This window comes from Cystoisospora suis (assembly GCF_002600585.1).
Source record: "Cystoisospora suis strain Wien I chromosome Unknown contig_1238, whole genome shotgun sequence".
Taxonomy (NCBI): domain Eukaryota; phylum Apicomplexa; class Conoidasida; order Eucoccidiorida; family Sarcocystidae; genus Cystoisospora; species Cystoisospora suis.
In genome coordinates this window covers 102,363-118,302 of record NW_027154039.1, presented here as the reverse complement: position 1 = coordinate 118,302, position 15,940 = coordinate 102,363, and the positions used below count along the sequence as shown (strand labels likewise).

At 50.3% G+C, this 15,940-nt stretch overlaps 1 protein-coding gene across 1 annotated transcript in view; it reads right to left on the bottom strand.

The window, feature by feature from the left end:
• Positions 1–15,935, bottom strand: part of CSUI_002948 (uncharacterized protein) — a 24,938-nt gene extending 9,003 nt beyond the window's left edge. The window contains exons 1-9 of the mRNA XM_068063146.1: positions 14,047–15,935; positions 10,958–13,511; positions 9,667–10,500; positions 8,039–9,018; positions 6,569–7,103; positions 3,645–5,957; positions 2,663–3,058; positions 1,662–2,012; positions 48–917 (exon numbers count right to left, since the gene is read on the bottom strand). Coding sequence (XP_067924885.1) covers positions 48–917; positions 1,662–2,012; positions 2,663–3,058; positions 3,645–5,957; positions 6,569–7,103; positions 8,039–9,018; positions 9,667–10,500; positions 10,958–13,511; positions 14,047–15,263 — 10,050 coding nt within the window. The 5' untranslated portion in view covers positions 15,264–15,935. The remainder of the gene's footprint in view (positions 1–47; positions 918–1,661; positions 2,013–2,662; positions 3,059–3,644; positions 5,958–6,568; positions 7,104–8,038; positions 9,019–9,666; positions 10,501–10,957; positions 13,512–14,046) is intronic.
• Positions 15,936–15,940: the final 5 nt, after the last annotated feature.

Sequence of the window (15,940 nt, the reverse complement as noted above, 5' to 3'; positions counted from 1 at the left end):
CTTCCTCTCCGCGGTATCCTCCGGAGTGTCTAATCATTCGAACCTACCTGAGCAGCTGCTTTGACGTTGTCGGAAGTCTTCTGTACGAACGAAGCTAAACGAAGAGCAGAGTTCGCTCCCGCCGCTACAGCGGTAGCATCTGCATGTGCTTCACCACGGAGCGGAAGTAGGAGTGCCTCAGTTGAATGATGAGGAAGATCAAATGTAGCAGTAAGAAGGGTGAAAGGATGACTTCCAAGCGCAACAAGGAAACCAAGTGCCAGGCCTAGGGTATGTAGACCTCCTGGACCTTTGGGGTGAGGCCGATTACAGAGGGCACAGACAGCCTCTGTAATTTTCCTGACTAAGCCGAGGTGATTTGGTATCATCTCAATGGATTCGCCACCTTGCTCATCAGTATTGCTGCCTCCTGAAGAACCGTCGGAACTTTCAACGGCTTGTTTCGCTAGGTCAACAAGTCTCTGATAAGACACTAAGATATTTGTTGCTAGACGTAGCGCGCACCGGAGCAAAGGCGCAGCAACAGGGCCTACTGAAGAGAAGGATCTTTTACTGCTGACCATCTTTTCTTCTTTCTCTTTTGGTGAGAGAGCTTTCATTTCCATGGAAGAAGAGAAGCTTCTGGACGCTGATGTGACTTTGGCATGTGAATGTTCGCCTTGTATCTTAGCGCGGATGTGATAGGACTTTGTATACTCATGGGCTTCTGCAGCAGCTAGAAGGCCTGGAGAACTAAGAAGAGAAAGACAAACTTGAAGCAAACGGGTTGAGGGAAGGGAAACAAGACGTTGAAGCTCAGAAAGAGACGAAGACGAAGCTTTCGCCTGTAAAGCGACAAGATGCTCAATAAAGAGAAGAAGTCGACATAGATGCCGGGCGCAATCTGTAGCTGGGGAAGATGCCACGAAAGCGAAGACCTGAGGATAGCAAAGGGGAGTCCACATAGAGAAGAAAACTCGTGTGAAGAAAAGGACGCATTGCCATGTAGAAAACAAGCAAAAAGACTACACAGGAGACCACAGGTGAATGTCTTCTTTGCCTGTTGGGAACATGCTACCACAATGTGGGGCGGGGGGACGGATAGTAACGAAAGATCCTGAAGAAAAACGGCCTGAAAAGAGATGAAAGACTGTCGTCTTGCAGTGAGATTGAAATCCTTCTTTTTACGTAACCAGAGAGTAGGTAACCCGTGTCTCACATTCCTAGCTGATGCGACGTTGTCATAGGCTCGAAATCAAAGGTACCAAAACGACCGACTAAGAGAAAGTCCAGAGAAGAGAAAAGACAGACTGGACTACTACTCATTACGGGATGCCCCCTGATCAGCACTGTCATAGAAGAACGCAGAAGCAGAGAAAAGACAGTTTTCTCCCTCTTGAAGCTGCTGGTGGTGTGCCACTGAAGCCACGCGACTGTTACAAGTTATAGAGACGTATGACTACATCCAAGATTCCATATGGCTAAGAAAGCTGTTGACACAACATGGCTACTACTCTCGTGTCTCCATGGAGTGAAACCGGAAGGACTCATCGGTGCCTGGTGCCCCTTTCCAGATTGTAGGCCCGTGTCTGTAGGCCGTCAACTCCACTAAGGAAGAATGGCTATAGCTGACAGACAAGCGTTAAGTATTTCAAAAGGAAAAGCATAAAGGTTTCCCTTACTTCAGTGAGGTCATCTGTTGTGTCGACGAGATTCCTCCTGATCTTTAAATCCTCTTCACCTTTCGAGGAAGAAGAAGATGCTGACTGCTTTTCTTCCTCCTTCTTCCTCTCCTCCTGCTTCGTGACAGAGGCTTCACTATCTGGATCGACGTTCTGAAGCACCGTGTCTAACAAAGTGTCCATACACTCGAAGAGAAGCGAATACACCGGAAAGCGATGTGCTGCCAAAAGAGCCGCTGCATGAACTCCAAGAGAATGGAGAGAGGGTGATGACGCCACAGCTGATCTGGAGACGAGAGTCACTAGAACGACCAGTTCTTCTACGCGGATTGTTTCGGCTTCTCGCTGCCACTGACGGAGAAGAGGTAAAAACACAACAGAACACGAGAAAACAATCGCTCTGATGACTGCCACAATGGGGAAAGAATGGGCATGCACATTCGCACATTCCTACACATGAGCAGAACTCCGCGTACACCTGAAAGCTATACGCCATACGTGCTTTTACATGGAGACAACGGTGATAGAAAAAAGATAGCGGGGTAGATATCGTAGTGCAAGAGAAAACAAGGAAGTCTCTACATGCGTGAAGCAGAGGACACAACCGATGCACATACAGACCGCCAAAGGAAGACACCGGCACGAAAAGAAGCGGCAAGGCAACAAGTTATCACACAGGGGGGGCCCTCAAAGACGGCATACGTTTGCGAGAGCCGAATGATGGAGATTAACAAGATAAGTCCTGCTGCATCCACATACGCCATGCCAGTGTACTGGCGCGCCGATGAATGGAGAAGAAGCTCGCGTACCGATATAAGAAGTATCCTGTCCCCTGTTCCATTTGTTCTTTTTATGCATGCTATGAAACATCTTCACCTGAGGGCAGTTTGTCCACCCCCTCACACGTCTACTAAAGCTTCTATGGTCTGCTTGTCATGCCTCACACTTCTACGGATGTTAGTGTAGAGGGGATACAACGGGAATGCCCGCTGTTGGCATACCTTTCTCAGCCATGCAACCTCTCCCCCTCCATTCTTATCTCCTTCATCCCCTTCTCCTTTGTCATCGTCTCCTCCTGACCCAGGCGACGAAGTATTTCCGCTGTTACTAGCGCTGCCCCAAAGAATCTCCCGAAGCATTCGTAGAAGATCAGCAGGATCCTCAAGTGGCTCAGTTGAACCAGGTTGAGATGATGGTCCCTTGTTGATGCTTTGTTCCACAACTCCCGAATCATTCATAGCAACAACACCTTCGTCACCCATCGTCAATCTCCCAAATACAGCGCTTGCTCCTAGGGACGTTGCGGAAGCAGATGCAGAGACAGCAGCCTCAAGCTCATCGGTTAAATCTATTTCACAACAGAAGTAAAGAGGTAAAGCCTCGGGATCCTCTGCGAGCTGAAAAAAACAATAAGAAGCATGCATGCACACACTATCATTTCATCAGAACATACAGGATGGTGGTACGACAACTGTTCTCATCTTACCTGATCATGCGACCCCACTTGACTGGAGACATAAAGAACCATACTTGCATTTCATAAAAGAAAGAAGGACTCATCTCTCAAAGAGAGACTAGACATGCAGCACTATCAATCGGGGCTTTATCCTGAGACACGGAATGAAAACAACCCCGAGGTGACCTATCATCACTGTCTAAAGTGTCTATCTATCTACGTACGTTATCTCCTGTATCATCCAAAAAGAAGTGCATGGCTCCAGTGCTTGGTGAAAGACGCGCAGAATTGACAAGTAGCTAGTCCACTGGCTCTTGAGAACTCTAGAGTATTTACTTCCACTTTCGAACATGAGTGCACGCGCAATAAAATCTGAAAATACAACGACCCTGTCCTAGGAGAGACAGACGACCATCGGCGGTTGTCGGGGGCGGCAGTTTGACGCGCTCAGCAAAATGAGTTTCTCTATGCATGCAGATAGTCACAGGCAGTTGCTTCGATACACACAGCCGCTCTTCATAGCTTACTCCAAGCCTATTGCGCGCCTTCTTTCCTGCTTCCCCGCCCCCGCGTGTTCTATATTGCATTGTAAGCATCTCGAGAAGAGAATAAACACGCGCGGAGAGCGTCACACTAGGAGGAAGCATTGCCGCGACGGTAGCACTAAGCCCTTCAGAGGTATTTCCCTTCTTGGCTTTCTCCGCCTCCTTGGCGGCGGTCGCAAGTTCCACGGCCGTCACTCCGCCTCCACACACGGGAGGCCTCCGAGAGGAAGGAAGAATATGAAAGGTGTGAGGAGCAGCAGGAAGGATTGCAGAGAAGGAAGCGAGAGAGGTGAAGAGCAACAAAGCCGCATGCTGAAGCTCAGGCACCGAAGCTGCTCCGAAGCGAATCACGTGTCTAACCAGGAAAGACTGGGAATCCGGAAAATTCTGGAACCATAAGAAGAAGAGACGACACGCCCAAGCTAGAGACAGACGGATTTCGAGACACAGCTCCTCATGACCCGAGACTTCCATGCCGCTGATCCATCGAGAAGATACAACCTCATCGTCTACTCCGAGTCTTCCGAGAGAATGAAGGTGGGTTGGTGTGCGATCTTCCCGTACTGTGTGAGGTCCATCAGCAGCAAAAGAAGAAGAGAAAAGACGCTCGCCATATAAAGTCGAGAGGGGGGATAGCAAGGCTAATAAAGACATCATATTTCTATCATCCTCATCACCCGATGCACTGCTGGAGTCTGGCACTGAGGAAGGCACTTCTTGTTCTCCTTTAACCTTGATATCCTGCCACCCTGCATTTTCCGCTGCTCCATCCACTTGGTCACCTCTTTCTCCACCACCGAAATTCTTGACCTGTTGATGTCGCTGTGTTGATGCTGCAAGAGCAGCGACTACTGCTCGAGCCTCTGTGCTCCAATCTGCGCCTCCTACCCATTCACTCATAGCAAGAAGTCGACTGACAAGAAGAAGAAGAAGCTGTAGAAGTTCAATATTTCTGTAGCCTAACGGTCCAGTCACCGATTCTTCTTCTTCATCGTCAGCTGCCGGACAAGTTAAGCCGTGTAAGACATTATAGAAGAGAACTAATAATGCTCGGGCAGTAGGTAGTGTACGTCTACGAGACTCAATCCATCTATACATGCTTCCACCCCTCACTTGCCAGTCGGCCATGGTAGCAAGGTTTCCTAACGAGGGAGCAAGCGACGCAACACAGCGTGCAAGACATGAGAGAAGAGCTTTCTGTGCCTCTGGAGTTAAGAGAAGCCGTCCCACACCAGAATGAATAGGAACTCCATCCTTCAAACCAAGTGACGAAAACAGATCATCTCTTGAAATGAGCTGTATATCTCCATTCTCTGCTTCCCCTTCTTGTCGCCCTCTTTTCTGTCCTATAGAAGAGAGGCTTGTGTCCTCTTTCTTCAATCCTGAAATCTTAGCTAATCCAAACTCCTCACCCATTCTAGCCGCACCCACCCCGCCTCCGGATGATGGATCCACCGACTCCTGTCTTTCTTCAGTGTCACGAGGGGGGGGCAACACCGATCGTTCAAGCGCCGTGAGTCCATGCTCATCAAGAGACCCACAGCCTCCAAAAACAGCTCCCCCCGCATCATCATCGAGACATTTAGAACTTTCACCAAAGGGTAAGTCTTCTGTAAACAGAAATGATGAATCTTCTGCATTCGCGAAGAGCAACACATGTGGACAACGTCGCACGTAGAGCGTGAGGAAGCGGCTTGCTAGAAGAGCTTTCAGCGGGGCGATCTGAGGAGGAACATCACCAGGAATCTCCCAGCCAGGAGTATGAAGACTCTTGCTGTTTTCCTCCGGTTTCTCGTTGGCTTTCTCAGGCTCTTTCAACAAGGCTGCATAGGATTTCGCATCGGGTAGATCAGGAGCCCATGCTATATCTATGAGCTCAGCCCCTTGTCCTCCCTCGATGCCACCAAAAAGGAGTGCTGCTGTCGAGGAACCCGACGCCTTCACACCGGCACCTCCTACGACACCTGTCTCCTGAGGCCCAGCACCAGTAGGGGCCACGGTACTCGGCTTGGTGCCTGCTGAACCGCCAGCGGCAGCCGCAGCAGCGGCCGCGGCGGTGGCTTGTAAGATACGTAGGGAACACGGAGGGTCTGTGCACTGAAGAGCATCGATGAGAACTCGGGGAGAAGGAGGCGAAGGGAGAGAACAAGGGGCGGACAAGAACAGCGATGAGGGGGGAGGGAGAGAAGAGATCGACGACGAAGAGCCACCCGCATCAGAGGGAAAATACAAACAAGCAAGAGCTTCGTGGAGAGAGGCGAGCTTACGAAAGAATCTCCTGTCACTAGAAAGTACCTACATGACAAACAGAAGAGAAAAGGAGACACGTTCGAACACAGATCCACGGGAGGCAGTGAATCATCGTCGCGAGTGCCACGAACAACTACCAGCGGTGCTCCCTTGGTCCTCGCAACTGCCTACACCTGGACTTGAGTTGACCTCAAGTGCAAAGGCGAGATAACTTACAGGCTGTCTTCGCACACTCTTCAAACGAGTCAGGCCCATAGACGTCTTGCATAGTATGCTTGGGACAGAGTGTTTGTGAATATACATCTGCAGGTATGTGATTCATCCCTAGGACTACGGAAGAAGACAGTATATCATGTTCACCACGTTTCTCCGCAGGCATATCTTCGCCAAGCGACCTGAAAAATGCCTTGGATCCTAGCCCCCGAGGCGGAAAGATAGGAACACTGAAGTGACTGACTACGAAACCACGTCGTCCCTTCATTTGGCTTAACGTGACAGATGAATCTGGACGAATGTCGTACATCAGCAACAGATACTCTACAGCAACGCGAGATGAGTTATACACCCATCAATAGATAAGCTATCAACAGAAACTTCCTGTTTATTCCATGCGGCAATCTCATCGTTGTCTTTCTGTCCTTGGCTTCTTCCCTCACCGTCTTCCAGTCGCACGGTTTATGTACTTGGACGAAACTTTTGAAGGACGGATCACTAAGAGCTCCAAATCCTTCATCTGTCAAGCTTTCCTTGTTCTCCTTCTCATCGCCCGCTTTCAAGATTTCTCCGTCAGCACCTACGATGCCACCTACTACGGCTAGTGGATGAAGACAGGCCAAGAGAAACGGTCCGGCAACGACAAGAAACGTCGCGAAGGTATCTTCGAGAACAAGCTCCCAGATGAGAAGAAAGACACTTCGAAGAGCAACAAGCAACTCTGCTGAAGGCCCAGAGAGTTGCATTAAAACACCAGGCCCCAGATGATGGTTCCTTGCTGTATTAGACGAGCGGGATATGCCTCCAGACCATTCTGGCTGTTTATCGTCAAGGCGGCGGGAAGAATGATGACTGCCTGTCAAAGTCGTAGACGAAGAAGAAGAGTCGCCTGCTTTGGAGTTCTCAGGGTTGTGAGGCTCACCATCCGGAAGACGGGTGAGTGATGAAACAAGATGAGAGAAAAGATGTAGGAGGAATCTACAAAAGCAGAAGCAAACAATCGAAGATGCAGGCCACATTGTGCCATGCAACAGGAGACGAAGGCTGCGTCACATGGGTGGAAAATAGACACAAGCTGAAAATCGTGGACGAGCACGCTCTAGATGTCTACAAGAATTCTTCTGACGTTGGACTCATGCACGTCTGTCAGTCTCGTCAGTAGGGCCCTGTGACCCCTTAAACTGAAAGCGCTAGGTAGACTCCCCGTGGCACGTGTCAGCCGGGCAGACACATAGAGGGGAGAGCCACAGAACATTGGTAGTACTTCCGAAGGGGAGAGTTTGGAGCAGCAACAGAGAAAAGACACAGCTTTGATAATTACACACCCTCTTCTTGTGCAGAAACGCCGTCACAGAAAGCATATCTCCTCGGCTTGTCTTCGGTAACAAACACTCCAAAATAAACCCGTCTGTCTACCATACACCGACTTCAGCTTTACTTTGGGCAGCATGATCTGCTGGAATGGTTGAGGTGTTTTTCACACATGATCCGAGTGCCTGGTCTGCACCAGAGAGCGGGGGAATGGCAATTCAAGGCTGACGAGGACAACCCGCAGTCATGTTGAAGCTTCGTACCGCCACAAGCCGGAGCTACCTGAGATCCTCCCCGTGCACCTGCCTGGTGTTCGGTTTCCCGCGGGAGAGACGAATAAGAGGTGTCTATGTTACTTGAGAAGCTAGTTGGCTTCCTGCAGCGTGACGCCAGTGCAGATCGTATAGGGATAGAAGTAGCCTGGAGAGCCTTTCTGCTGTTTGCTTAATTTTCACAGTGTCGTCGGTGAAAGACGAGTTTGCATGCGCTGAGCATTCTAGAGAGGTGGTATCACTCCGTACAAGGTATAGACATCTTGTTCTGTCACTTGATCAAGTAAACGACACAGCAAGAAGTATCGTGGATGCAGAAGTTCGACTCACAGATCTGCCTGACGAAGTCTAAAAGCTGCTGCGACAGCTTCTCTCCCGCCTGGACAGCTCGCTAAACTCGTCAGCGCTTGTACAACAGATACATCGACATAGGCGGTAGGTTCCGCATTGTCTTCTTCCTGCCCCTCTCGACCTCCTCCTACCCCTGAAGAACAGCGGCCTTCCAAGAGCTTCTCTACCAGCATAAGTGCTCGCAAGTGAACTCGGGTTGCCGCCGCGATATGTAAAGCCATAACAGCTGCTTCCTCATCCTTCTTAGACGGCACAAGGCCTTCAAACCCCCCTTGATCCGCAGGCCCAGACTGCCTGATGAAGTCCTCTGGTGTCCCTGCCCCCTCAAGACCCCACACTCCCCGCTTTCTAAGGAGTTCGGTCTGTAGTGAAATTCCACCACGCGAAAATCCTATCTGAGGAGAGCTGTTTCGCAACTGTGTCGAGGGAAAGCATAGAGACGAAGATAAAGAAGAGAAAGGAGAAAAAGAGGAAAACAAAAGGTCTTCCCTCCCCAGGTACCGTGGTCTGCGTTCTAGAGACAAATAGTCAAAAGGTGGAGACCAGATGTGAGAGTAAGGAGATGAGGGAGAGGTCGAAAGAACGTCATCTAAACTGTTGATGGCACCCGGTAGAAGGGAAGCTCGGGACAAGAGAGTTTGAGCGAAGGCATCGAGACAATATAAGAGGGAGCGGGTTAGATGTAGAGAAGTTGAAGCAAAGAAGAGTGGGCCATTCGCACATCGTAGAAGGAGAAGAAGAAGTCCACGGACGGCGGAGAGAAGTCGAAGATCCGCGGCATTGGGACATAACATCAAGGAAACCCGGGTGTACAGACACCTTGAGACAAAAGCCAAGGAGGATAGAAATAGACGCCCACGCGCGTACGACAAGAGATACATAGGGATTGTAGGAAAGAAACTCAACGACAGACCAGCAGCGCTCCAAGGACGGCACGCGAATGGCCAAAACAACTCCATCTGCAGTCAAAACGGCAAACAAAGATATCAACCGACCGATCAAGCTTACTCCCAGATTCTCAAAGTATTCTCTCTGAGAATGCCGATGCGACTCCAACCGCGGTAACGAGATGACCAAACTGACGACCCGGATATGTACACCAGCAATATCAGAATACCACCACGGACAAAACTCGCGACACTGATGTCCGCAGATCGCCGTCTACGTCCCTATGCCGATTGCTCGTCCTGTCCCTAATAGTATTTAGTAGGCCCCAAGACATGGCCGCTTGTACTAGCACTCTAGCAACTCCTGTGTGCCCTAACCCTCCTCGACTTGTAAGTTGAGGCACAAATGCCCTTTGATACTCCGCACAGCTGGGGGGGAGCTATCTGATGGCCGCAGAGACTCACCACACGTTCACCTTAGGCACAGTAGAAAGACTTTATGCTTCCGAGACCCTCTGCATCCGCAACGAGAACTTGTACTCGTCTATATCGCAGGTGTCTACACCTATCCATCTACCTATATGATAAGTAGATAGATAAATGTAGACACGCAAGCGATCAGACACATCTGAGAATAAGAAAAGAGGATATTATGGTATTGTCTGCAGACGGGCACATATAAAGATGATGGTCAGAAGGAAGCACCGGAAGAAAACGTACCTCGACGCGTTCATCCCGACTGGCGGCGACTGCTGAGGGGGGAAGGGTGTGGTGAAGAATCTGAAGAGACAGGGCCCGTGTGGCATCAGCCACTGCTTCGACCCATGCATCTCCTCGTTCAAGCAACTGAGAAGGCAGAGAACAATTCACAACTTCTTTCTTCTTATTCTCTGAATTTGTTTCTGCACCTGCTTGTGATATTCTCGTAGTTTTGAAAGAAAATGTTGCGAGAAACTTCTTCTCATCCGCTTCTCCCCCCCTCCTTTCTCCTCCTTCTTCCTGTTGCTGTTTTTCTTTTCCTTTCTCAGTTCCATTACTCATTTCAGTAGGCTGACCGTCCCCAGTGAAAGTAGGATGTTGACTAGCTTCACCATCTTTCGGCGTATCATCTGACGGGGTCCTTCCTGGTTTGCTCTCTCCCTCTCCGGCAGGCTTTTCTGAAGCGCTAGAAACTAAGGATGAGGAGACAGCTGACGAACCCCTAGTCTTCCCCTCTTTCTCCGAAGGAAACGAAGACAGAAGTGTTAGACTCGCTTGCTGAAACGCTGCAACCGCATGGTATAACTTGACTCGGGATAGAAGGATGGCGGCAAGTCGTTTCAAATGGTATCGACTGAATGACAGTTGTGAAGCCATCGCTCCTAACACAAGACTATAGAGACTACTAGTTGGTGTCATTTGAGTGTGACGTGATTTAACGTCACTCTTGTTGGTTTCATCGCTTTTCTCTCCCTCTGGCGCTTCTATCCCGCCAGGCATCTCTGAAGGAGGTGCGGAAGCATCAGGAAACGTCGAGGAAGAAAGAAGACTTGGAGAGATCAAATTTGTCCGATCCTGTAGGACAAGGAGGAAGACAGTGTAAGAAGCGACGGCTTCAAGAAGATAAAGTCACTCGGTAGAGCTACACAGGAGAGGGAGGATACATGAAAATATATGCAGTCCGCGATTAGAGGGGCCTCCCGGAGAAAACCTTCTCTGCTTTTCCTTATACCCTCCCCCCCCCCTTGCTTGCAGGCGCAGCACCGTTCCTCATAACTGCCAGGTTGGATACCTACAGGCGTAAGACCGTTGCTTAGAAGGAAACTGTACATCCAAGCAGTCTGATGCCGCACACTTCCTCGGGTTTGAAGTAAGGTGAAACCGACATGCTCCGTAACTGTTAGGGGAGTTTTTTTCTCGAGGTACACAGAAGTCTAAATGCATAGCTACCTACCGTAACCCGTGGGCACTGGACTACCACCGACTACCCCAGAAATTCGTTATACTTTACTAGTTATGCTTGCCGACTTACCCATGCTAGAAGCCTCTCCATGCCGGCCACATGAGACACGAGAACCACCAATCCTTTGAAGGCCTCTACTTTGACTTTCCATCCTCTGGCTGTGATCCTTTCGTCCTCTGATCCCGAGCCTCTGATACCTTCCGTCAGATCATTCAGGTTCACTCCTCTATTTCCCCAGACGGGAACTTCGAGGAGCACAGACACGAGAAGCTCACAAGCTCCTTCTCTGACGAGCTGACTCCCGACCTCCTCTAGTACAGCTAACCGTCGCAAAGTCTTCATAACTAACAAGAGCAGCAAAGAACCGCGATAGAGAGAAAGTCCTGTTGACCCCACAGGGTCAGAAACCAAGTGACTGCTTTCAGGGTGAAGAGAGAAACTGAGGCACAGAGGAGCGGAAGCTCTCTCAGCAGCAGGGGACGCCGAGGAAATCCCCACAGCAGACTCTGCTGTACTCGGTTCAGTTTCTGGATGTGTAGAAGAAAGGAGAGCAACTTCTCCGCTGCCCTCCCTATTCTTCTCTTCCTTTTCACTGCTCTCAGGCACTCCCGGTTGGTCTTCCTGCGCAGATCCATTTGATTCCTTCGTCGCCTTTTCCTCGTCGGGATGATCCGTTTGTGCTTGATCTAGCGCTTCTACTCTGTCCCGTAACATATCCTGACTTTCTTCATGTGACTGTTTCTTTACATCTGGCTTTTCCTTTCCTTCGGGCTCCTCCTCCGCCTTCGTACCCGCACATGAGTTCTCGCCTGTCTCCCCTGGATCTTCTCTCTTTCGTGACGTTGTCTCATTCCCTCGACTACCGTTCTTCTCACCATGAAACTTAGACAGGACTTCAAGAACGGGTCCCTCCAGTCCTAGAAGTCGTACAACCTCCCGAGCAGCATCAACGCCCGCACTTCCTCCCGACAGCCACTCTTCCTCTCTAGAGTCTTCTCCGACATCTCTTCCCTTTGTTGCACACTGACTTCCACCGCTTCTACGTCCTCCGTCTTCGTCTTCTTCTCCCCTGCTGGTTCCTTTGTCACAACTTGTTCTCGCCTCCCCCCCGCTTGTTGTTCTTACCCTTCGTCCCCGTTTCCGGAGAAGCATACGGCGAAGACTCATACGGCTCGCTGGTGACAGAACGAGAGTCTTCAGCACTCCACAGGCAGCAGCGGTAAGAAGCCGCAGCATCGGAGGAGGAAGACTCAGGCGGGATTTGAAGAAGGACGACGAAATTTGGTCATTTGGAGATGTCATTCCTTCGTATATCTGAGAGAGAAGTCGAAGAACTTCAGCCCAGAAAGAAGCAGGGGGTACAGGAATCGTGAGACAAGGAGGTCGAGGAGAAAACTCAGTTGTTTGTTCTTCTGGCTCTGTTCCGGACTTCTTAGGAGGAGAAGACGAAGAAGAAGGGGGAGATGTAGATGATTCAGCAGCTAAGGAAGAAGGGACGGACGGTTCCCGTGAACTGCACTTCATACCGTCAAGATTCCTCTCTGACCTCGCACAAGGGGACGTATCGGAAACAGCTGACGCGTCGTTTTTCTCGACTTCTCGCGTCTCTGCAGGAGAGCCCCCACCTCCATCTAAATCTTCGTCCTTAACATCCGCTTCTGTTGCTGTTGATGCTGTTTCTTTCATCGCAACCCTTGTAGGGACTGAAGATGGCGTTTTCGAATCACTGTCAGGAACAGATTCACTTGGACGTGGAGACGGAGTGTGAGGTGCCTCCGAATGTTTCCCTTCATCTTCTCCCAAGGAGGATGTGAAACGCTCATCGTCCGCCTTCCCAGACGGCGTGCGTGGTGAGGAACCATAGTCAACAGACAGTTCATCCTCATCGCGCGCCTTTACCGTAACAACATGTCCTTCTTCTCCTCCTCCCACTGCGTCCTTTTGCTTTATTCCCCCTTCCCCTTCTCGTGGTTCCGAACCTTCTTCTGCGCCAGTGGCTTCTTCCCCCTCCACTGGCCCTTCAACCTGATGACGATCTACCGACATAGAAAGAGACGCCCTTGGCAGACGAGGAGAAGATGTAGGGTTGCTCTCTGAATCGTTAGTAGCTTTAGTCTTTCCCCCCGCTACGTCTTCAGTCTCCCCTTGATGCTCCGCGTTGATGTAGCTTTCTTCTGTTGAAGCCGCCGAAGGGCACACAGCAGATTCTTCTTGTTTCGCCGATAGAGAAGACGTTTCCTTTCCATGAGGAACTATCTCCTCTTCAGCTATCTTTTTCATTCCTAGAAGCTTCCGCTTCCTCTCCCTTTCAGTTGCCATCCAAACTGAGAGACGTTCCTGTACGGGAGCCAGAAGATGTTCATGCAAAAGCTCTTGCAGACGATTGCTCGCATCAACAGCACAACTCGGAGGCGACTGTATCCCTAGCAGCACGGGGAATTCGGACGGAAGCGACGCTTCTAGGGAATCAGGAGAAGAAAGAGAAGACGAAGAAGAATGACGAGTGGTCTTTGACACAGAAGATGACGTAGCCAGGGACTTGGGAGAAGGGAAAGAAACATCAAGAAAAGAAGACGACGCGGGAGAACGACAAGCCTGCATCTGGAGCTCATTCAAAATAGACCTGGAAAAAGTGAACAGCGCAACGCAGATTCGCAAAACATCTTTCACGGATTCCGATTCGAACTCTAGGCCGTTTTCTATCATTCGGCGAAACGTACGGTATGTACAGAGAGCTTTACCTACACCAACGCAGATGAAACCTGGAACGCCCCCCATATATGCCATGATGAATTTAAGCTGGAGCCTAGCTTCCGTACACGACTCCAAACTCTTTAAGGCTTTCCACCGCGTGTGCGCGTATGTCTAGAGCACACGCCCGTACATGTCCTCACAGACGTACGACGTACGGACTGATGTCTACATGTGCTTGTACTCGAGGATAGTCCCGTCGGGTAGTCTTGGTGCACCTAGAGCTCTCCACGTCGAGCAACTACTTGACTGGACTTATGTACCTGAATCAGACAACCATGCCTAGGAGGGCGGCTGGGTACAACATTCTTTTGTTGGTCAGAAAGCTACTTCGCACATACTTTCCGATCAACCAAAGAATGTCGTCCTATGGGAAACCGTCTCGGCAGAGTCTTTCCCTTGTTTACCTGTTAGCTGTATTGGCCTCTTGAACTTCTCCCAAGACAACAACACTTAATGCCTTATAGTTGCCACAGAACATGATCTGATCAACACGCAGGAGTCTTCCCACACCTCCCTCTTCATCGTTCTCTTTCAGATCTTCTTCTCCTTCTGTGTTTTCTCGATGGTCTCCCCTCTCCCGGCCGTTATCACCCAAAGCTAGCCACGATCCTAATGAGCGCTGCCCAGGATACAGTCCTTTCTTCTCAAACTCAAGCAACGCCGTGTTAACGCGGAGTCTCCGAAATACAGGCCGGTCTTGATTTCTCTGACGGGCCGCCTCCCTTTTATTCCGCGACGTCTTCTTTGTTTTAGTATATTCATCACAAGAGGGTACTAACCGGGCATAACACCTAATCTCACAATCTCTTGGAGAAGGACATGATTTACCTTCAAAGTCTAAAAGAGGATGAAGTTTCTCTCCTTCTCCTAGGAGTAATACCTGATGGAGATACACTGTGGCTCCTGAGAAATCAAGGACATCTGTATGAAATCCAGTTGCATCTCCGTTACCGTTCATTCCTTCAGCTTCTTCATCCTTATCCATTTCGCTGTCTCCATGTCCCAAATGCTCCATAGCAACAATGACAGGTGTATCTCTCCTATCTCCCGGTAACACTGACGATCCATCTTGCTCCCCTATGGCGTGGAGCATCGCCAAAGCGGGATGAACAAGTCCAAGCCCCCCCGGTGCCATGGACGGCGGGACCCCGAAGCCTGGCGCAGCCCCTGCACCCCCCACTGTCTTCGCAAGAGCTCCATCTGTCACGATCATACCTGGGCCACCACCCCCATAGCTAGCAGGCCCATTTGACGGCCCCCCATGCATCCGTAAATGATGATGGTGACCCGTAGTACCTCCAGGGCCAAGGTTTACATTCTGTACAGAGGAAGCGGACAAGGAAGAGAAGGGAACAGCCCCGCCTCCCCCCCTACCTCGTGCTCCTCCGCCTCCATGGACATGAGATGACTGAGTTGAAGAAGAAGGGAGTGAAGAAGACACGTGGTGATGACGTGAAGGGGGTGGGAGAAATGGACCCGACACACCCCCTGGCGGCACTGCGGAAGAAGGGATGGAGAGACCCCCTCCAGAAGGCGGAGGGAGAGAGTTCGAAGAAGAAGAAGACGGGGCAACATTCTGGTGAGACTTCAGTGTGGTCCGGGTGGGATGAGGCTGCAGCATTGAGGGAGAGTCACGAAGATGACAAGGGGAGGGAATAGCAAGAAACCGGAAAGAGAAGTTACGCGGAGGCTACGACAAAGAGGAGGTGTCTTTCCAAACAAATGAAGTACTTAGGAAAACGGGGGAAACGATAAGACTACGGGAAAAAAGGATTCAACTGCATAGGTAAGCGGGCGCCCCAGACAAGGGACAGCAAAGAGGCAAGGGAGAAAAATCAACCCCTACAGACGAGCAAAAAAGAGGTAGGCCACGCGGGAGAGGAAAGGCTTCACCAGGGAGAAAGAAACAAAAGATGAAACAGACCCAGAAGCTTACGGGAACGCGTACCCGGAGGTTCAACCAAGTGGGCGAGACGAAGGGACAGGCGAAACCGAGAATCACAAGGAAGACAAGGAATAAGGTCAGGAGTGCTCCAGAGGGTCTGCGCAAACAGCATGAGAGGCAGGCTGTAATATTGCAGCTTGCAAATGAAACAAACCGGTGCACGAAGCCGATTCACTAAGAAGAAACACCAGCCTCATCGAATGAAACCGAGGGAAGTCCTACGCTCCAAACTGGGACACATTCGGGGAGGGTCGTTGCGTACACGAAGACCAGTCCCAGGCGGCACACATACGATCTCACTGTTAAGAAAAAGCACAAGAAATGAAAAGTAAAAATGCCAACTTCTCCCTTTG